The sequence below is a fragment of the Micromys minutus genome (assembly GCF_963924665.1).
Source record: "Micromys minutus genome assembly, chromosome: 23".
NCBI lineage: Eukaryota > Metazoa > Chordata > Mammalia > Rodentia > Muridae > Micromys > Micromys minutus.
In genome coordinates, this window is record NC_137958.1 from 7,143,742 (window position 1) to 7,167,525 (window position 23,784).

Here is a 23,784-nt window from a genome sequence, read left to right on the forward strand (position 1 = left end):
ATGCTTGATAGCAACCCGTGACAGCATTGCCAAGGCCGACATTTCTAGGTAGACGGGTGGGGCAGGGAGGAGTAAGTGGAGACTTGATAGGCAAACATCTCTTCTAGGCCTTGCTCAGCTAAATTACACCCTAAACTTAAAGTCGCAGCTTACTGTGACATAATTCTGAGAATCTTACATTTAAATAGCAAGATGTTACAACGCAAGCTACATTTTCCTTTTGAAATTGAAAGCAACTGTGTTCATTAGAAAACTTCACACCCAACAGTGATGTTTTGGTCTGGGAAAACAAAAACAAAAAACAATACTAGCTTAGACTCAACAAGGAGGAAGAGTTTTAGACCATTGTTCACTGGAGGTGTGGAGAAGGTGAGTGGACAGAGACATGTGTCCTGTTTTCAGTCACCATCTCCTATGGCTTTGCTCACTCTGTACTCTTAAGTGGGATTACAAGAGGGAATTTTAGAATAGCGCTCATAAACCTAAAGCCATTCCTTTAGAAATATTTATGTGTATGCATGTTTTACATGCATATATGTCTGTGTACCACATCCATATGATGCCCATAAAGGCCAGAAGAGGGCATCAGATCCCCTGGAACTGCAGTTACAGGTGGTTGTAAGCATTATGTGGGTGCTAGAAATTGAACCCTAGTACTCTAGAAGAGCAGCCAGTGCTCCAACCCCATAAAACCTTTTCTGGACACTGCCAACTGTAAGCTTAAATTTAATAAACGACTATATTATGATTATCTGTGAAAACACTTCTAGGGGAATCATCATACCTGATCTCAAGCTATATTACAAAGTAATTGTGATAAAAACTGCATGGTATTGGAACAGAGATAGGAAGGTAAATCAATGGAACAGAATTGAGGACCCATAAATGAACCCACACACCTATGGTCATTTGATCTTTGACAGGAGCTAAAAACATTCATTGGAAGAAGGACAGTTTCTTCAACAAATGGTGTTGGTTCAACTGGCAGTCAGCATGCAGAAGAATGCAAATTGACCCTTTCTTATCTTCTTGTTCAGAGCTCAATTCCAAGTGGATCAAAGATCCAGAAAACTAGGTGCACTGAAACTATTAAAGAGGAATTAGGGAAGAGTTTAGAACATATAGGCACAGGGGAAAGTTTCCTGAACAAAACAGCAATGGCTTATGATCTAAGATCAAGAATGGACAAATGGGACCTCATGAAATTGCAAAGCTTCTGTAAGGAAAAGAACACTGTTAAGAAGACAAAATGGTAGCATACAGATTGGGAAAAGATCTTTACCAATTCTATATCTGATAGAGGGCTAGTATCCAATATATACAAAGAACTCAGAAAGCTAGACTAAAGAGAATCAAATAGTCCTGTTAAAAATGGGGTACAGAGTTAAACAAAGAATTCTCAACTGAGGAACATCGAATGGCTGAGAAGCACCCAAGGAAATGCTCAACATCGTTAGTCATCAGGGAAATGCAAATCAAAACAACCCCGAGATTCCACCTCACACCAGTTAGAATGGCTAAGATCAACAACTCAGGTGACAGCAGATGCTGGCAAGGATGTGGAGAAAGAGGAACACTTCTCCACTGTTGGTGGGGTTGTAAGCTGGTACACCACTCTGGAAATCACTCTGGTGGTTCCTCAGAAAATTGAGCATAGTACTACCTGAAAACCCAGCCATCCCACTCCTGGGCATATATCCCAAAGATACTCGAACATATAACAAGGACACATGCTCCACCATGTTCATAGCAGCCTTATTCATAATAGCCAGGAGCTGGAAAGAACCCAGATGTCCATCAACAGAGGAATGGATACAGAAAATGTGGCACATTTACACAATGGAGAACTACTCAGCTATTAAAAACAATGACTTCATGAAATTCATAGGCAAATTGATGGAACTAGAGACTATCATTCTGAGTGAGGTAACCCAGTCACAAAAGAACACACATGGTATGTACTCACTGATAAACGGATACTAGCCCCAGAAAGCTCTGAATACCCAATATCCAAGAAACAATTCACCGACATTATGAAGCTCAAAAAGAAGGAAGGCCAAAATGGAGATGCATTCTCAGTCCTTCTTAGAAAAGAGAACAAAACTCTCATGGGAGGAAATGCAAGGTCAAATAGAGGAACAGGGATTGAAGAAAAGATAACTCAGAAGCTGCCTCACCTGGGGATCCACCACATATGAAGTCACCAATTCCAAGCATTATAGCTGATTCCAAAATGTACTTACTGGCAGGAACCAGATAGAGATGCCCCCTCGGGGACTATGCTAGAGTCACATAGATACAGCTGAACATGCTTGCAGCTAACCATCGGACTGAACTTGGGGACCCCAATGTAGGGTGCTAAAGAAAGGACCTAAGGAGCTGAAAGGGGTTGCAGCCTTATGGGAAGATAACAACATTATCAACTAACCAAACTCTCCAAAACTCCCATGGAGTAAAACACCAACCTCTGTGTGCACCTTGAGGTGACCCAGTTGTGTATGTAGCTGAAGATATCCGTGTCTGGCATCAATGTGAGAAGAGGCTTTTGTTTCAGAGAGGGCACATTTCTCAATGTAGGGGAATGACAAGGCAATGGGGTGGAGAGGGGGATCAGAAGGGAGTGCACCTTTGTGAAGGCAACTGGAGGGGGAGGGGAGATGGGAGCAGGACAGGGTAAAGGGATAACATCCCAAATGTAAATACAGAGTATCTAATAAAAAATGATAACAGAAAAAAAGGCAAACAAAAAATAAATAAATAAAATTATCTGTGGACTCAGTTATTCAGTTTTTAATATAATTTCTTTTATCAACAGATATCAATTCTCTCTGAATAATATAATTCTTATAGAAGTTCTAATATTAGAATATTATATTTTGAAATGTCCATATTATTCTTTATAGGCAAACAATTTATGGCGACAGTTACATTAGTGAGGACATTTACGTTCTGCCATAATTTCTGAGTTGGCCTGTTATGAACTTCTTGAGTTCTGTTCTCACATTAGATGGTGCCTTCTACTCTAGAGATGAGAGCTTACCTAAAAGTATCTTGAAATCATTCATTCATTCATTGGTTCATTCATTCATGTGATTGGGTATTCTGCCTGCATTTATATTATCTGTATATAATCTGTATGCCTGATACACCTCTTGTATGCCTTATACCCACGGAGGTCAGAAGAGGGTGTAAGATCTCCCAGAACTAGAGTTGTAAGCTACTATGTGTGTTCTGGGAATCAAATCTGTGTCTCCTGGGAAACAGCCAGTATGTATTCTTAACCACTGAGCCATCTCTATGACCCAGAAAAACTGTCTTTAACTAAGAAATCTAACGTGGGCATACTAAGTGCAATATTAACCCAGCAGTGTCAGTGTCTTGAACCAAACAAAATGGCATTCACTCAAATGTGTACACAAACTCTGAGACAGTTCCATGCTCATTTTCACACGACTAGTTTAAACACACACAGGACAACGACTAGGGTTGCTGAGGCTAGTTGCCTCTCAATGACCTTGCTGTCCTCCAGCACTAAGTTATAAACTGCCCTGCATAGAACAGTTTTGTGGCTGACTAAAATCTCTCCAATATCCACCTGCTGCATAAGATGAGGTCCTCTCGGAGAGGAAGAATCAAAGTGTACTTCTAGCACCTTTATAATTCCATCACCAAAGAGCAAAAGTATAATGACTGTGAGTTTCCTTATTGGTGACATGTCTTCAAGTCTGAGAAGTCAGGATAGCCCATAAAGCTTGGGGTCCTCAGCTGCTGTCTCAGTCTTACCATATACAAGCTAAGGCTACATGCTATACCAAAGCCGTGGGGAAAACCATCAGTTTCCCACAAATTCTGAGAGCATGAATGGCCTTGGCTCACCGGGGCTGAGAGTTTAGTGAGGCTCAGCAACGGGTCGGTGCAGTAGGTCATGAGCTTACAAACCAGGATAACCACGCTCTGTATTTTAGCAGATGTGTGAATAAAGATTTTACTTTATGCCAGGATTCTCACATAAATTTTTGGAAGATATTCAAAGCATTTTTTTATGTAAACGCATACTTGAACTTTAAGTGACACACCAGTACGTGGACACTGTCAAGTGATAGTGTTCAGACACACACACTCTCCCTCCCCACCCCTCATTCTGTCTCTGTCTCTCTCTCATTTGAAAGCACAGGAAGGTGGAACTGGGTGGCTCATTTACTATTACTAAGGAAGCAGTGCCTAGCTGGTTTAAAGCTCTGTCTGTTATGTACCTGGGGATGGAGCTCAAATTCTTCTTTACATATTGGGCATGGCTGCAGGGAGTCCCCCTGTAGAAGGGATCTCTGCTTCACTCTCTCCCATTCATCTGACGACAGTGGCAACGGGGGAGGTGCCACCAGGCCTAGTTTCTGGGCTACAGGAAAGACAAGACACATGTAAGCTCATGTATGTTAGCATATGTAGTCACATTTTAAAGAGACAATTGCATGCAGATATTCTACAGAGGCATTATAGCTTAGCCTTTTACAACGCACAGCAAGATGCTTTTCTATGAAGGGATGAGGGCAGTGATGACCCTTGAAGTTCTCAATAACGATTTACGTTTTTATTACACAGATTGTGGTCATTCTGATCTTGCAAGCAAGCAGGACTGGATTTAGTTGTACAGAAGTTGAAGAACACCAATGTGTTTTGGTTTTGTCTGCTTGGTTCTGGCCACTTTCCTTCATGTTTCTCACCTACTCTGACTGTCAATCTGTAGCACTGCCTTGCTGCATTCACCAACGACCCTTACAAAGTGCACAGCAATCATGTGCTAACCAAGGACACATTCCTTAGTTAAGTGTATGAGGACCCACCACATGAGCTTATATCCCATGGAGACTCACTGTGAAAAAGTGCCTGCAACATTCCTGGGCATTAGGCTGGTAGGACTGTAATGTAAACCACTATATGTAAACTGATAAATAATGGCAAAGGACCATTGAAACAATCACCCTAGAACAAGATCTTCAGTGATCTACGGTAAAGGTCTCAGGAATGGGAAGCTATGATAGGGGGCTACTAGAAAGCACTCGTGGAATAGAAAAATTCTTTGTAGAAGTCTGAATGCATTCTGAAAGGTTAGAAGATAAGGTAATCTCACAGATAATGGATATACTTTCTAGGTAAATAGACTGTTGTCCATGTCTTCCTAGGAAAAGTCACAAAACAGACGCTCAACCCATGGGACACAATAATTTGGGATACGGACAAAACCAAGAAGACAACAGGAGGATGTACAGTACGGAGAGCTGGGCTGCGTGAGCCCTCGGGTCAGTGTGGGAGTGAGCGGCCATTCACAGGGATGTGTCTATCTGCATGCATCTGCCAGGAAACAACATTTGCAGTTTTAAGTAAAACGGGGTTTAACATAAGATGTTAGGAAAAGGAAATACAACAAAGGGAAAGAAACAAAGAGGAAGTAACAAAGATAACAGCAAAAATTCCAAGAAACCAGGAGCCAAAATGAAACCAGAACCAATGGTAGATAGAATCTAAGATGTATTTTTCTCACAAGAGACATTTCTAATGAAACTGGTCTAGATAGAATGCAAAGCACAAAGGAAAAAAATACAGAATAAAAAAAGGAAATAATCATGAAATGCATGTCAAAGATGGGAGAGCTAGCTCAGTCAGTGAAGTGCTACCCACACAAGCCTGGGTTCTAGCACAAGCATCTCTGGAAAAGGCCAGTGTGGTACCTGTACCTACAATCCTACTGCTGGCAAGGCAGAGACAAGAGATTCTTACAACTTGCTGGCCAGCCAGTCTAGGTTAACTGGTGAATTCTAGTTGGCAGACCTTGTCTCAGAAAAATAGGTGGCACCCACCTCTAGCTGTGGGGCAAGTGGAACCATGTCACCAGACCAACACTTGGTAAGGGTGAGTGGATTCAGAAACTCTGGTACCCTCATACCTGAGGATGATGGTAAGAGTTGCATCTACTTCTGACCAGTTTGCTATCCTGGGACATGTGACCATGACGCCCAATGGAGAAAACTGTGCCAGTCATGTAGGGGGAGCACCTGAAGCCCAGTCACATGCAGATGAGGCAATCTTAACATCTCAGACCAAGCCAACAGAAAGTATCTGCCTTTAGACTCCAACTCACCCTAAAACGTATCTAAGACCTGTCACAAGGAATAAACAAAGACAGTCTGAGTGTCTGTCTGTCTGTCACATAGAGCTATAATGCTCTAGGAAAGAAAGATTCTCTCCTGAACGTTCACTGCTGGAAGCTGCTCAAGCCTTCCACAGTCACCTCCCACACAATAGCCTCAACCTTGCCATCAACTCTTTCTCCCCTTTAGAGAGGGCAGTTCAGAGCCATGCAGATCTCCATAGACAGCATCCAGTACAGCATTCAGCCTTCACATATACAAACAAATTATCAAACTCACATAAGCTTAACTCACTTCACTAGATTTACTTCTGGAAAAATGGACCAACACTAAAACCATCAGGAGAAGAAACAAAAAAGCTGAGTTGAGCCTGGAGCCATCAGACTTAGAACCTCTCCTGTCTTGGTTAAATACCTACTATAGTTGGCAATGAGCTTGGCCTTTGTTTATTCTTAGGTCAATGATGGGTCTATGACTTACAGTAGGTGAAGTGACTCCTACTGTCAAAGGCCAGACTCTGAACTGAACAAACATGTATCTGCAATAGCACCCTACCCCACAAGCATCAGAGCTGAGAAAAGGCTTTCTTGGTGAACATCAGTGACAAGGCTTTCTTTCAAGATGCTGGCTGTTCTCTACTTGTAATCAAATGTGGAAACTTTTTCCTCACTGGAAGCTAAAGGAACAAAAGGGGTGCAAACCAGATAACTGGCTACGAGTGAGTTTCCTCTCTGTGCTGTGCAGGCCTCCCACTACCTCCTGTCTCTGTCACCTACATTAAAACACAACAGCCCTAAGCAAACCTATTTTCCATGTCTAGTCATCTAGGAATCTTTTATTTCTAGCTTTCCAGTATAAAAGGATTTCAAACTTACAAAAGGTTGTAAGAATCCGATAAAGAATTCTGCGGCCTTAACATGCTGGTATAATGATGAACCAGGGAGTTAGTGCTGAGCTAACTATCAACTGCAGTCATGTTCCCTTATCTGTGGTTGCGCACTTTCTGAGGTTCCAATAGTCACAGTCAACTACCATTTGAAAATCATCAATGGCAAATTATCAAAACAATTTATAAGTATTTTTCCAATCTAAGCAGCACACTGAAATCTCACATTGTTCTGTGCTCCATTCCTATCTAGTGTAACAAGGCTGTGCATGTGACGTACCCTTTGTCCCTCTGCAGTTGTCTTGGTGACTGGATAGACTGTGGCAGTAGCCTTAGGGTCTGTTGTCATGAGCAACACATCAGAGTTGCTAGTCACTCAGATGTACTCAAGACAGGAAGTAAAGAGCTTCCTTCAAGTGGGAAAGGGGAAAGGTTTTGATTTCACAGAGAAAAATTGCATGCAGAGGTTGCCAAGGTAACATGAAATCTTCTATGTGCCGAACTATAAATATAGAAAAATATATTCCCAAGAATTTTACAATTATATTTCTGCAATACTTATATCAGCCTATGGTGGGAGCAGTGGTGGGAAGATGGAGTTTAAGGCAGCTTGAACCACACAGTGAGACTTTCAAAGAAAAAGTTATGACCCCAGTGTATAACAGGGATCCAGTGAAGACAGAAGAGGCACTAAATTTGTGGATGTTATTCAAGCTGATGACCAAGTGTTTCACCAAAAGGAACCGAGCCTGTGAACGTTTTGGCAAGGAGTCCCTCAGCATAAGAAACATCAAGGCAAGGAGTTCACTTCACAGTTCACTTCACATAGGATCACTTCACAGGTTCAAGGAAAGTTTTAGGCTGAGGAGTATGAGTGGAGCTGGAGACACTGCTGCCTCAACTGGAGTGAGGAAGCTTTCGAAGGAAGGGCATGACCCACAGCTGGTCTTCAATTCAATGTAACCAGGCTCTTCTAGAAGATGCCAGATGGAAACAACATTTACAAAACAAAAAGATGCAGCCAAACACCAGCAGTCCTGGCTCTCAGCGGCTGAGGCAGGGAGATTGAAGGCCAGCATGGGCTTTAAGAAGGAGATTCCCAAAGTCAACAAAAATACGCAAAACACAAAACACAAACCCTACTCAGGCATTAAGTGGAGTGCCACTGAGCACGTGATAAAAGCAGGCACAATGTATACATCCAGGAATTCAGACTCACAAAAGCAAGCCAGTCCCTGTTGCTGAGACTCAGTCAAAGAGTACTTCCACGGCCATTTTATTTATGGGCAGTTACAAAAATACTTTATGTCCAAAGTGAAACAAAGCCTTGGCTGACAAAGAGTAGACATTAAAGCCTCATTAACAACAACACACTTGGCTGCCAACAGAAAGAACAGTTAAGGTTGTTTTTACTCCAAATACAGCATTGCTTCAGCTCTGTAAACAGGGCACCATCCAGCCTCACAAGGCCACTTTGGGTTTATTAGCGTTAGGCCAAAGGAAAAAAAGACCAGGTTAACTTACCTAAAGTTAAGGGTGGTGGTGTGGGGTCTAGAACATATTCCTTTTCTGGATCTTCCACTTTAGGGCCCTCTGTAGTTTTTCTAAGTCCAGTATCTATCATGGCTGTTGCATCTTTTTTGAGAGATTTTGATTTGTTGTCTTTCCTCTGTGCTTGTAACTTACAAGGATCTGCTACTGAGAGATGTCCAAGTTGAAGATCATGTAATATGTGGTCCTGCAAGGCAACTGCAGTGACTGCTAAGTTACCTTTTTTAGATGAACGATCCTAAAAAGATGGGGGTGGGTATCTTACTTAGTGGAACAGCACATAACATTAAGAAGAAAACTGGGGCCTTGTTGCTCCCTGATGGCAGATTACCAAGTCAGTGGGAAGGAATGCCTGGGCAATACCTCATCAGAGCAAACCCCAGGCCAACGTCTACGGTAGAAATAAAGGGAAATCTTCCCATTTAAGTACTGGAGCCTTATTTATAAACCAGTACATTCAAACGTTGGTGTGATTAAATAAGATCTTGCTGTTTTGCTAAAACTGAATTAGACTCTAGGCAAACCCTAAAAGGGCTCTTTCTCTTAAGTATAAGCTCTCTGGCGAAAACTTAAAATATTTCCTGTAGGACCAGGTCCCTTGAGGCAGGAGAATGTAGGCAGCACCCAGAGACTGTTACCCACATCACATGTACCTCCCACGTCTGATCACAGTTCCCCAGGAACACAAGGTTTGTGAACTACTTTTATACTCGAAGAAGGTTCAGTTAGACTCTACCCTGCAGATGAAAGCATGGGTCAGTTCTGAGGAGGATGGGATACCTTATTTTTTAACATGCTGTATCAGGAGACACCGTGGCGTAGCTTCAACAATCTCTAGCATCACACTGCAATAACTTGCAAGTTTCTGGTGAAACAGAAAGTAAGGAGTGTATGTAAACATCCGGATCTACTAGGACTATAGAGATGGTTACAGGGACGCCAACCACAGAGCAGCATGAGCCACTCTGCAGTTTACAGTCAGAACCCAGCCACCCCTGTCCTCAAGCAGCTTGCCACGGTGCTAGAAAGAATGTGACTATAAAGAACAATCTAACAGCAAAAAACAGTCTTAGAACAAAGTCTTGGACCCAAATGAGACACTAAATAAATGAACAACCCTTCAAGACAACATTTAGCTCGAGTCTTGCAGAGAGAAATGTGTTAAATGGCAGGAGCAAGATCAGAGATGCCCAGGAAAAGGAGCGTGCTGTGTTTGTGTTTTGGCAAGAAGGGAAACGGACAAAGAAGTGGGTATGCTGCATGCTGGCTCCCCTCAACCTGACCAGCACATAGGAGGACAGAATATGGGGGACACTGAGTCCCAATCTGCTTTCTACTTTTTCAGGCAAGATACTTAAGCATCTCTGGCTCAGTTTTGAATTTATAAAAACCACAAAAATGCTGACATTGCAGGATTATTATACAAAAGAAAGCCTCCTTAAGGGCTTACAAGGGACTGTTCTGCACAAGATACCCATAAATGGTTACTGCTGCTCCAATTCCCTTAAAAATGGGGGACATATTTGGTATTGACCTGTTTAGTTTTGGGACCATGCTGTGCACAGTGGAGAGAAAAAGCACCTTTTCAAAAGCAACCTAATTAAATGGTTTTGAGGGACTAACTTGCAGAAAAGTGCTCACAGGGCAGCTGTTACACACTCACACACACACACACAGGCATACACACTTGGGCATTCATATTCAGGTATACACAGTCAGGTACACACACTCAGACACACACATAGGCATATACACTCAACTCAGGCACACACACACTCAGGTGCAAGCACGAGTGCGTGTACACACACACACACACACACACACACACACACACACTCAGGCATTCATGGGGCCCTGGGTTCTACCCCTAGCACTACAACAGACACTTGAAAAGGTTATAGGAATGTGAGTGCGATCGGAACTATGTGCAAGATGGGAAGGAAAGAACCAGCTGCTGTTCAGGTCCTTTGGAAGCCTGGGGCAGTGTTCAATGTGCTCACCTTCTCGCTCCCATTCAGTGCTGGCGTGGAGATCTATGCAAGAAGTTTGTATGCGATAATCCTTACTGTGGCCCTGGCTGGAGGAAGGCATGTAAAATCCTGAAAGGTCACTTCTATTATTTTCCAAATTCAAAATGCCTGTAACTTGGCAACGACCAAGTATGCATCATTAAAAAACCTTTACTTTTTCAACAAGATTGACACCATCGTTAACCATAGGTAGCTATTTAGTCTACAATTTCACCAGGTTTTTATTTGTACTTTTGTGGCCAATATCAAAGTAAGAGCATTAAAACATTGCCTCACTAAAGTACCACAGTATTAGGAAGTTGTATAATTTAAGGAATAACCAAACGTGCCAGATACAGCCCAACTGTATGAGAAACTATACACGAGGTGACCAGTTAGTCTGGCAGCAGGTGAGAAAAAAAACAGCCTCTTTCTGGCACTAACAGCCACAACAACACACGGTTAGGAGGTTAGACAAGTTATTTATTTAATCACCAACTGTTCCCAGTGATCAGAAGGCAATTAGTACACGCGTCAATAGAAACGCACTGGAGAGACGGCACAGAAGTTTACAATGCTCTCCCAGAGACAAGAGAAGTCGTTGGATGTCCGGTCCGCGAGGTCCCTCGCCACACCACAGGACCCCCGGGACCGCCCACAGCGACTCTGCTCTCCCGCCCCAACACTACCCCTCCTTCGGCCCTCGCTCCCTCCCTCTGCACCAGAGCTTCTTTATCCGTCAGACAGCGCTGCAGGACAAACTCACACCGGCCTTCCACCTCTCTCAGCAGCACCTTCTCAGAACGGCTCCTCGTTGTCACGGCAACCAGCAGCCGCTGCGCCTCGGAGTGCGCACGCGCGCTGGCTCCGCCTGGCCTTCAGTGCGCATGCTCGCTGGCTTCACCCCACTCCACCCCTCCGTTCGGCCAAGCAGAGGTCCCCTTCCTCTCACCAGCCGCGAGCCGCTTGGTGCGCCCGCGCTTACGTCATGGCTCCGCCCCTCACTTGTTGTCATTATCCGGATGCTGGTGCTATTACGTCGTTTGAGGCGCGCGTGGGCTCCTTTCCCCTGTTCCTCGGTTTTCTAGTGTTTGCTGTGCTTTTGCTGCGCTCCCGCCAGGCTGCGTGGTGCATCCCGAGGATGCGCTGACCCGTGCGACTCTTTGTAGTGGGCTTTCAGTCGTCCCCTCAGTCGAAAGATTTGATAACGGCCCCTCGACTGTTTGGCGAGCGCTGTGGCGGCGCCGTCCGGCCTCTTACTGTTCCTCACTATGGTTACTTAGTCCAGCCTTGGCTCCCGGTAATCGTGGCCTGTTGTGTGCAGGCCTTTTCACGTTCACCCCCTCTAGTGGCGTCTTCCTAGCTCTAGGTGAGGGTGGAGAGAGCTGTCCCCGTGGCTACTGGCCATTTGGGGTATCTAGCCTTTCTGCACTTCCTGCAGCCCCCTCCTGCTCTAAATCTGCATCCCAGCGCTGTCCCTTGAACCAAGCTTAAACCCCTGGGTTCCCTTAAAAGTGTCACTTCTTGGTGCCTAGTGTGCTTTCTTTCTTTCTTTCTTTCTTTCTTTCTTTCTTTCTTTCTTTCTTTCTTTCTTTCTTTCTTTCTTTCTTTCTTTCTTTCTTTCTTTCTTTCTTTCCTTTCTTTCTTTCCTTTCTTTCTTTCTTTCTTTCTTTCTTTCTTTCTTTCTTTCTTTCTTTCTTTCTTTCTTTTCTTTCTTTCACCTTCCTGCAATTACAGTGACTTTGTTGTCCCTTAATTGTATACAATTCACCTGGAAGTGTAAAGGAAACAAACAAATACGAGGCCCTCCATAAAATCTGCAGAAGTTAATGAGCTGTAAGATTGGCTTTCTGTCACTAAAAAGTCCCAAAAGTTCATTTAAATCTGGCATACGTGATAAGTCCCTGGAACATTATAATTTTAAACCCACTTAAAAGTTACATTTTTTTTTTCTTGGCAATACACTTTCCGAATTGACTCTCATTCTTGAAGTCTGTAGAAGCAGATTAAAAGCAGGCCAACTGTTTTAAAAGTCAAATTCACAATGAGTTTTAAGTTAGGAATTTTCACTTGGTGGTTCAGGTGCTTTCAAGAAATAGTATAATCTTAGCTTATGTTTCAGTGCGTGATGTAGTTAGGAGAGCACTAAGTTCACCATTTTGCTGTCTTAGGACTGGGTTTTAATTGACGATTAAGAGGGTAAAGTTTTTGGATGCCATTAGCTAGACCTGAGTTTAAATCTACATTTACTTTCTGGATGTCTGAATTTTAGCAAGTTGCTTTATTTTCCTGAATAATGTGTTGTGTTTCAAAGGGGCCTTGCTGCGTCCTGTCATTGGGCATCTACTAATTTCCCCAGCAGTAGCCCTGACATTATTCTGACTGAGCATGTGGCCAGTCTAAACTAGTTGGAAACTTTGGTACTGTGATGCACTGTGATCATGATATCAGAGGTGGGACTGGGGGACCTGGCCTTGCTGGCTAGTCACAGGAACTCAAGTCAGTTTATATTGGGGGTGGGGGGCATTGGAAGATTCCTTTAATTCTTCCTTCTGAATTCGGGAACAAGAAAAGACACGAACCTGCAGCTGCATCTGCTGTCATAGCATCATGGGGTAAGAGCCTGAAGGTGTGGAGCTCCCACGTGAACCTTAGAAGGAAGATTATACAGGAAATGGCAGAACCAGGATTTGGACACAGTCCAAAATGGGTGATGTAGTTTGAGCCCTGGAGCTAGCCCAGCTCTTGGTCTTTTCTCTTAACCTGCTTCACCAATTGTGAGCCTAGTTTTCTGTTACTTGGAGCAAGAAGAAATTCAATGAAAATAGAGATTCTGTTACCACAACTTAGGGTTGCGATGAAGTTAAAACATGATACTGTATGTGAGTTGCTTTGGACAATGCCCACTAATTCTGTCTTGAAGTATTTTTCTCCAACTTTATAAAGTTATTTTTAAAATCCCATTTAAAAATCCCGCCTCCACAAAAAATTCCCCACCTTATTCAAGTGATTAATTCATGATATTTTGCTATCTAAAATAGGTTGGCCATAAACATTTGCTGCATCCTACAAATTTTGAAGACTAGTTGTTTGATTTTCGAAATATTTTAAAAAATTTTCCCCTTGAGTCCAGTAACATGGTACTATGTCCAATGCAGATGCTGGCCAGGTACTGGTAAAAGAATCGCTGGTCCCTTTACCTATCTCTTATACTATGTGAGTTATAATATATTGTTGCTCATTTCCGTTGTCCTAATGAGTAATCACCCGGTAATCACCTCTTTTCATTGAACAAATGGAGCAGTCTGGAAAGTGGAAAAACGGACTAGTTCTGAGTTTCTATTCTGGATTAGTGTCTTTTTCTTTGCATGGCTCTTCTGGACATTTAAAAGCCAGATCTTGTGGTGGCAGCTACCTGAGCTTTTCGTTTGCTAAAAACATTGTTTTTTGTTTTTTGTTTTTGTTTTTTTGTTTGTTTGTTTGGTATTCCCGGGTGGTCTGTAACTTGTATCGACTAGGCTGGCCTTTTGTATCCTTCCTGATTGCAAGGAATTCAGGTGTGCATCATCATCATCATGGAGTGGAAGCTTGTGGCATTTGATATGTCCACATTGCTGCCATGCTATCCTTCCCTAGTCTGAAGATGTCCCTGTACTGCAGTGGAGATACACCCATGGTACGGTCTGCCTTACCCCAGCCCCTAGCAGCTGCCAGTTTTCATTCTGTATCCACAGACTTAGCTTTTGGTGTTTTGGCTTCTGTTGTGTGGCATTTTCAGGTCCTTTGATATAGCATGTATGTTGACAAATGTGAGTATTGCAACGAACACTCATGTTGGCATGTCTCTTGTCACTTGTGTAAATGAAATCACTGATCAGTATATGTGACTACCAGACTGATTTTCACAGCAGTAGCTCCATATTTAGTTCTCACAAGAACATCTGAGGCTTCAACTCTTCCGCATCTCTCTTAACTTTTATCTTGACATCGAGATAAGCTTTCAATATCATGCTAGGCTAACTATGTACTTTCTGCTTTGGTCCCCTATGTGGTGAAGTTTTGATATGGGATACCATGCCTGGCTTCCCCTTTAAAAAGTCCTATTAGGAGATTTTATTATGGTTTTGAATTTCCCTAGTTCCTGGTGATGTGGTAGTTCTTTATGTACTAGCCCTTTAATGCTGACAAACCTTTGGCCCACATATTCTAGCTGGACATGCTCATTCTTCTAATGGGTCATCCAAGGTGATTCTTATTTCTGTTGCAGTATTTTCAACTTGTGTCTCCTTTTGATTCTGCCTTGTTTCCTTTTGCATTTGACTTACTTGTTTCACTAGAGCAGAGTATGTTACTTAATAAAGTTTAAAAGAAAAAGTACTAATGAGCTTGCTGTCACGTTTCATGAATACAATGCTAGTATCAGCTTGACTCTAAAGAGAGCCTCATACTGGATGCCATGCAATGGTGGCGGTTTCTGAGGGAGGAAGAGTCTCTGTGTCTTGACTAGAAGCCTAGTGAGTCAGAGCCTATCTCAAGCTTTTTGTAACAAAAGAACTAACTTTGGCTCCTTTTACTTTGACCATAACCCGAATTCTACCCTTACTTTTCCCAAGGGGATGCTCCAATGGCCTGAGGATTCCTATGATGTCATCACTGTCACAATGAAGGCCAAGTCTCTAACATAACCATTGGAGAACAGACAACATCCTAACCATAGTAGCCACTATCTCATTAATTTCAGTATAAAACTACTCTTTGTTAACTTTAGACTCTCTGCTATGATTTTGTCTGTTGCTGCCTTCTGGCTCCAGAAAGTGCATTTTCTGGCCTTCCTGCATGCAATGTCTTTTCTTTTGAAAGCTGGACATTGAGTGATGTGATCTTAAGCCAATAGATTATTAGTATGAGTTCTGAGGCTCCTTAGGTTGGGCTTTCAGCATTTTCTGGTCTCCCCACACTCACCCCACATAGGGTTTTAGGGTTTTCTTTGGGACTTTTAAAATACATTCTGTGTCCTTTGGTGCCTCACCTCTAGTCCAGAGATGTTCATGTCTATGGTTGTTTTTCTCTGTTTGGTCCTTTATGTTTGCACAGGAGCTCATCCTACTAACCTTTATGTGGTGTTGTGGGACACTATTCCAGGGGAGACACGACCATTCATCTGTTCACCTTAGACAGGGAACTGACAATAAACCAAAGAAAAGATACTACTAAAGGCTAACTTGGTGAGTGTCTGAGTTATGTATAAGCTTATATATACATATACATATGCTCAACATATAAATTTAGAGCTAGCAAGATGGGTCAATAGGGAAAGTACTTGCTGCGCGAGGCTGACCATGAGTTCAGTCCTCAGAGCCCATGTATGGGTGGGAGGGGAGAACCAACCCCTCCTAAAGGTTGTCACATACATCACACACATTAATAATACAATTTTTACAAATTTGGAGGGAGAAGGATTTTAGATTCCTAGTAATTTCAATAACAACCTTTAAAATGTGTCAACAAATTGGGCAGAGGTGACACTTGCCTTTAATACCAGCATTCAGGAGGCAGAGCCAGGTAGATCTCTTGAATTTGAGGCTAGCCTGGTTTACAGAGCAAGTTCCAAGACAGCCAGGGCCATTCAGAGAAACCCTACCTACAAATACATGTGTCTTCTATTGTAAAGTACAGCTATAGTATGTAAGCCTAGTCACTGTGCTTTGCTTTTGCAGGGATCAGAACTGTCCCATGGTTGCCATTTGAATGGGGATTCTTGGATATTTTTCCTTTGTTGTCACTCATGCACACAATGAGAGAGAGGAGAGGGGAGGGGGCAGGGGGAGAGAAGAATGGGCAAATGATTCTGGTATCCCGGTTTGCTGTTTGCCTATTTAGTGTCTATGGTTATCAATACATATGTTAATACTTATGTTAGCTTAGGGTACTGTATAATAAAGTTCATAGTGTATGAAGCAAAAAAACCAGGGTGGGTGGTGTAGCTTAGTGATAAAATGTTTGTCTAGAATGTGCAAAGTCCCAATTTCTATCTTTAGTACTACAAAGAAAATGGAGGGAAGGAGACACCAAGAAAGAGACAGATGTTCAAATCCAGACTAGATCCACTTACTTGATGTGTGAGTTTTAGGGACTTTTTAAATAGCCTTTTGTCTCAATGTCTTCACTTAGAAAATGAATGCAGTAATTGCCATCTTGAAGAATTTGGTAGGGACTGAGTGAGATCATATGGAATGAACTCAGCTTGCACCTTGAAATGGAGGCTCTGAATAAGTAACTTTGTGCTGATGGTGGCATTTTTGACCAAAGTGTAACAGTCCAGGTGAAGATACTTCCAATCCAGCTATGTCGATTGCTGTTTCTGTGTAGAGCACCTGTAGTTGAAGCTCACAGGGAAAGTCATTGTTGAGCATAGTCAAGGCTGGTGATGCAGTCTGGTCTGGGAGAGATACACCACAAATTGTTTCCAATCAAGAAAATAGTGGTATGTTAGCATGTTTGGTTTGAATGTGTACTATTCAACTTAAACCTCACAGTGAGCTTTGTACAATAGCAGGTTAAACCGCAGTTCTTTGAACAGGAGGAATTTCAGAACTTGTGGTATGTGGGCTCTCTTTATGTCTTTTCCTTCATATTTGAAACTCCTTGTTTAAGAATGTAGAAAGTTCTATCATTTCAGACATCAGACTTAGCATTGAAAACATGGGATTCTTAATCAGTCTGATGAAAGTCATTTATTGTTTGCTGTGTCAAACATGGCATGCTACTTGCCACTTTGTGGTCTGCATGTCTTTCTAGAAGCTTTGGGCTTTGATCTAAGGCAAAGTACAATCAGGAGCACAGATGACAGCAGAAACCCCCAGCACCAGTGATGGCATTGTCACTCTTGATTCTAAACTAACAAGTGCAGAGGTGCAGAGCGGAGAGCCACCTGACTACAGAGGCTTGTGCGTTCTTGTGAGAGCAGACCTCTGCCTCTCTCGGCAGAGACAAAGGTGTGGAACAATTTATTGGTTAAAGATTGGGTTCACTGTGTGCAGTCAAAAGGCACCTCTTCAAGGCCAGATTCTGGTCCTTGCCTGCATTTTTAGGTAAACACTGGCATTTAAAAGGCCTTGCAGAGCCAGGCTCCCAGCACATAAAAGCGGCTTTCTTAAACTGTCATCAGAGTGGATTTTAGAACGTGCTTTTAATACTTACAAGGTTGATGTTTGCCTTTTAAAAATGCTATTTGAGATAGCTTTTTATTTAACTTTCACCTCGGCATGCCTTTTACCTGGTTTGTAGCAGCATTAAGGAAACTTACCTTGTTGTGAGACCAGACAAAGATTTAGAAAAATGTTGCACAATGTGACCTTTTAAAAGTCAGGGCTTAAAGAAAGGATCCTTGTTTAAACAGTATAAAAACTGGGTGAAAAAACAAAGGTATATAATCTCAATCTGAATACTGGTTCTCTGGTTCTTTAACTGAGTGGGACTGGTTACTATGCAAGATTAATTATTTTTTAACACCACTGTTCTGTATTTTTTTTTTTAAAGTTCTAAACTAATGATTGTGAAATCAAGAAAACATTACAAGCTGAGATGGAAGCGTTGTATGTATGTGAGTCTGACTGCTGAGTAGTTAGCCTCAGATGCTGCTTTTGCGTTCATCTCCTTTTGCAGAGGTAGCAGGAACCTGAGCATGTGTATCACAACAGTACCTGTATCAGTGGGCTGGGCGCATGGGAAAATGTGTGTAAATACTCCCTACCATCCCGTGACTTCATACTCTCTAATAAGATCAGTCCTATTAACTTGTATTCATGTGTCTGTCCTTTTAAGGTTAAATATATTGAGATAAAACACACATTCCTTTTACATTTCCCAGTTCCATGACAAATGCAGTCACATGCCTACAACCACACTCAGATTTTACAACATAACCACAGGCACAGAGTTGCTCCCTTACAGTTACTTGGGATGGTTCCTTCCTCAGTTGCAGCTCACCTATCTGCACTGCCTATTGTTTTGCCTATTCCAGGAAGATTTACAATATGTTACTTTTGAAATCTGGCTCTTCTCCTTTGGCAGAATGCACTAGAGATACTTGCATGCTGCTACACGCATGCATGGCGTTTTGTTGCTAAGATTTATTCCGTCAGTGGCAGAACCTCACTGTGTTTATTCCTTTGCTGGTTGATGGACATCTGGGTACTTTCCAGGTTTTGAAAACTACAAGCAATTAACCATGAACATTCCTGAAGTGATGATCATGTGTTTGCATTATGTTGGATAAATATGAGTTGCTGGGTCCTATGGTCAGTATTTAACTTTGCCAAAATTACCAAAATTTACCAATTTTATTATTGCCTTTTACCTGGATCTCAGAAGATGAGTTCTGGGTGCCTCGCGCTCTCATTAGCATGTGGTACTGTTAGTTTTTTCCTCTCTCCTCCCACTCATCCTGGTTTGAATTTCTAAGATGGAGAGTGATGCTGAGGCATCATTGTCAGCTACTCACTCTGGTTGGTGATGTATTTGTTCAATCCTTATGCCTGTTTTTTGAAAAATGAAGATACTGTACTTGATTGTATTTTTTGGATACAAGTCCTTTGCAGGAAATAGAACTTGTGATATTTTCTTCCAGTATATGGTTTTTTTTTTTTTTTTTTTTTTTTGTATTTTTGTTCAATAAACATGAGTTTGATGAAGTCCAGTTAATCAATTTTGTGCCCACCCCCCCATCTCCATGGGTTGTTTTGGTGTCAGGATTTCTCCTAGGACTTCTAAAAGTTTTGTAGAATAACATTTTACATTTAAAGCTACAATACATTTGTGTTAACTTTCCATCAGGTTTTAGTTTTGATTGAAGTTAGTTTCTGTGAGCACCCAATTGTAGCAGCACCAGTTGAAACCAACCTATGATGGTTTTATATGCTTAGGAGGTGTGGCCTTGTTGGAGTAGGTGTGTCACTATGGGTGTGGGCTTTAATACCCTAGCCCTAGCTGCCTGGAAGACAGTTTTCTACTAACAGTCTTCAGATGAAGATGTAGAACTCTCAGTCCCTCCTCCACCAGCCTGCCTAGATGTTGTCATGCTTTTGCTTTGATGATAATGGACTGAACCTGTAAGCCAGCCCCAATTAAATGTTGTCTTTCATAAGACTTGTATTGGTCATGGTGTCTGTTCACAGCAATATACCCTAACTAAGACAGAAGTTGGTACAGGGATGGATATTGCTGTGATAGGCCCGACCATGATTTATTTGGAAGAATGTGGATTTGGGGATTTTTTTTGGAAAGCAGTGAAATGCTTTAGGTGGGGCTTAATGAGCCATCTTAGTAGGAATACAGAAGACTTTGTTGCTGTAAGTGATTTGAATTGTGCAGATCTGGCCCAAGAGGTTTCAGTGGAGAAGAACTTCAGATTGTGTTTGAGACTGGTTTTGTAGTATTTTGATGAATAATGTAGCTGCTCTTTGCCCTTGTCTGAAGAGTCTGCCTGAAGCTAAGGTGAAGAGACTCAGATTAATTGCATTGACAAAGGAAGTCTCAGAAATGCCCATCATAGACTTTGTTCTCTGGTTAAGTTTCATAAAGGTAAATTTGAACATGCATAGCAAGCTTAGAAAGGAAAAACATAAAATATATGGTTCGAGTATTAAAGGAACTCCAAGAAGTGAAACGAAGCTGAATCCTATGTTCAAGGATATTAAATTGAATTAAGGGCACAGTCCCACCCCACAAAATTTGGGTCCAGACTTTGGAGAATAAGGCTTTAATCCCAGAAGGCAAAGGCAAGCAGATCTCTGAGTTCAAGGCCAGCCGTGGACAGAACAAGTTCTTAGTGAAGAAAAGCTTAAATCCAGGCATGGTGGTACACACCTTTAATCCCAGGAGACAGGCATACAGATCTCTGAGTTCAAGGTCAATCTACAAAGCAAGATCCAGGATAGCCAAGTTTATGCAGTGAAGGAGTTGGAAAAGAGGAAGCTAGTAATAATGTAGCAGAACAAGAGGGCTGTGTTTCAGCCCCAGAAAGCAGCAGCAACAGTGGAGTGGATCAACCTAAGCTTAGAATATTAAGGGGGTAGATACCAGCCCTTTGGAGGAGCCTAGAAGATCATGTGTGGATCCCAGACATTGAAACAAGAAGCTGTAACATTGGAATTGCCTTGGAGACCCCAAGATTTTTTTAGATGCCAGAGCCATGGGACTATCTGTTGAGGAAAGATACTAACAGGGAGTGGAAACAGCCCAGGAAAAAGTTTGTTACAGTCAACAAAGATGAAAAAGGAGTTGGAGATCTGAAGAGTGCTTTGACATTAGCCATACAGATGCAGAGTTTGGAGTTTGCCTAGCTGGTTTCCTGTCTTGTTTTGGCAATTGCAGTTGTTATGACCCCCATAGACTCATGTTTGAACAAGCCTATTGGGTCCAGGGAGTGAAATGTGATGGTTTGAATATGCTTGGAGTGGGTGTGTCACTGTGGATGTGGGCTTTAATAACCTATCTTTAGCTGCTTGGAGGACAGTCATCTACTGGCAGGCTCCAGATGCAGATGTAGAACTTTATGCCTGCCTGTATGCTGCCATGGTCCCGCCTTGATGATAATAGATAGAACCTATGACCTGTAAGCCAGCCCAAATTAAATGTTTTCCTTTATAAGACCTGCACTGGTCATGGTGTCTGTTCACAGCAGTAAAACTCTAAGACACAGCCTTTTCCTTGATTGCTCTGTGTTTCTGAGGGTCTTGTTTTCAATTTGATCTGCTCCACTGCCAGGTGTTTCTTTCACTCCCTCTGCTGCTGGTGTCCTGTTTGCTGCAGCTAGAAAGCAATTATTTACTGTGTTGTGGTCTCTTCTAACTCATTGCACTTCCACAACTGTTTGACAGCCTTAGCTCTTCTGTCTTTCCATTATCATTTTGGGATCAGCTTGAATGTATACACAAAAGTTCTTGAGGGATTTTTGTTGAATTCAATTAAATTCATAGGCTGAGTTGGAAATAATCAGGAGAGAGGGACCCACCTCTCTCTGGGCTTCTAGGCAGATATTGCTAATGTTGATTTAGTATTTGGATTAATGATAGTTCTTTTAAAAAATTTTACATCTATTTATTTGTATTGTGTGTGTTACTGTGTGCAGTGGAGGCAGAGGACAGGTAGTAGGGACCATTCCTTCTACCACATGGGATCTAGAGATGGAATTCAGGTCCTCAGGTTTGGCAGAAAGTGGTTTTACTTATTGAACATTTTTCAGTAACCCTATTAATAAGTTCTTTAAGCACTTAATGTCAGCATTACTTCTGATGTTTCTATTTTTATAAAAAAGCAATGGTAGGGGTGAAGTTGGACACTGTGCATTTACTAAGTCTGAGTTTCCTCTCTCCTTTTCCCTGTCCCTTCCTCTCTCCCACTCCCTATTCCTCTCCCTGTCCCCCCTCTCTGTCCCTGTCCCTGTCTCTCCCTCTCCTTCCCTCCCTCCCCCCTCTCAGTATCCTCCCTTGTTGTTGAAATTTCCATGTCAATAACTTTTGAGTTTTGAAAATTTTATGACATTGTATGTGCTGTGATTGCCAATTTTAAAAAGTCAGGAGCCAGAAAAGGCTCTACTTATCCTAGTGACCCACCTCCTTCAACATGGCTCTACCTCCTAAAGATTTCTCAACTTTGAAGAATAACAGGTGCAGCCGTGATTGGCACTTTCCCCATTCAAACCACATAAAAGATCCTCCTTTATAGGCCTCTCAGTTGCTAAAATTTGGCCAAAAGGAGTCCTCTGGAACTGAATTCTGACTGCTAGTCACTTCTTCTCTGGCATGAGATTGAATCACACTAGCAGAGACAAATATCACATTAGCAATGAGGCACAATTAAGATCAAACCACAACATGGTTAAGTAGAAAAGTCTTCAGAGGGAAGAAAAAAGTCTTGAGAAGCATGATGCAATACAAAGCTGAGGACCTTGAGTTCAAGGTCAGCTTGGACTACATAGTGAGATTCTGTCTCGAAAACAAACACAAATGATGAAGTCTCCTGTGCAATCCCTTCCAAAGGTCAGTCCAATTGGAAGGGATCTGGATCTATGGTTAGCAGACCCCTGGATGGCTAAATTTGGCTCCACATAGCTTTATGCTCATGGTATTTCTTTTAAACACAGGCATATTTCAAGAATTTTCCCACCAGCCTAACAAACTATAAACAAAGACCCATATCTCTCAGGATTAAGTAATGGGCAAGAAACTGAGAATGCTATAACAGGAACCCTAAAGAATTAAAAATTTTTCAGAAGTCTCAAGTTTGGGGTGAGAATCACTGAAGTTCCAGGGCTGCCAGAGGAGGAAATACTCCCAGGAAAAGGGTAATCTCATGGCTATGTCTACAGATGCATAACTAATGTCTCTTGGTTTATATTTTCTACAGATTCTAACATGTCTGTGTGTGTGCATGCCTACTTGTATGTTCTCATATATGCCCATTGCTTTTTATGAGCACTATATCTTGTTTGTTTGTAAAGTAAAGAGCCTGAGATTCTGATTTCAGTAGGAAAGCCCCATTAAAAGGAAAAAGAAAGTATACACAGGGCCCCAATATTCAAAAGTGTTACAATAGAAGCAGATAATGGATAAAGTAATACCTCACTATAAAGTCCATTAAAATAATGTTCTGATGAGCTCTTTCAATCAGGAGTTCCTAGGCCTATCTACAACTAAATTACTTTATTGAGTGTGGTGGTTTGGATGAAACTAGATCCCACGAGCCCATGTTAGGAGGTATAGCCTTCTTGGAGTATGTGTGGTCTTATTGGAGGAAGTGGTCACTGGAGGTGGACTTTGAGGTCTCAGATGCTCAAGCTACGCCTAGTGTGGCTGTCACTTTCTGATGTCTGCTGATCCAGATGTAGAACTCTCAGCTAACTCTCCAGCACATGTCAACCTTCATGTTACTGTGTTTCTGCCATGATGATAATGGACTAAACCTCTGAACTGTAAGCCAGTCCCAATTAAATGTTTTTCTTCATAAGAGGTGCTGAGGTCATGGTATGTCTTTTTGACAGCAATAAAAATTTAAGACAGGTTCATATATTTGAATTTTGATTCCCAGTTGGTAGACTGTTTAGGAAGGATCAGGAGGTGCAGCCTTGCTTGAGAAATGTGTGTCACACATCCCAGGTCTCTGGGAGTTTCCAGAGTTGCTAGATGGATGC

At 42.1% G+C, this 23,784-nt stretch overlaps 1 protein-coding gene across 1 annotated transcript in view; it reads right to left on the minus strand.

The window, feature by feature from the left end:
* Positions 1–10,660, minus strand: part of RNF32 (ring finger protein 32) — a gene marked incomplete at its 3' end in the record, with an annotated part of 37,680 nt that extends 27,020 nt beyond the window's left edge. The window contains exons 1-4 of the mRNA XM_080936545.1: positions 10,584–10,660; positions 9,364–9,448; positions 8,557–8,821; positions 4,254–4,396 (exon numbers count right to left, since the gene is read on the minus strand). Of these exons, the coding sequence (XP_080792671.1) occupies positions 4,254–4,396; positions 8,557–8,821; positions 9,364–9,378 (423 nt within the window). The 5' untranslated portion in view covers positions 9,379–9,448; positions 10,584–10,660. The remainder of the gene's footprint in view (positions 1–4,253; positions 4,397–8,556; positions 8,822–9,363; positions 9,449–10,583) is intronic.
* Positions 10,661–23,784: the final 13,124 nt, after the last annotated feature.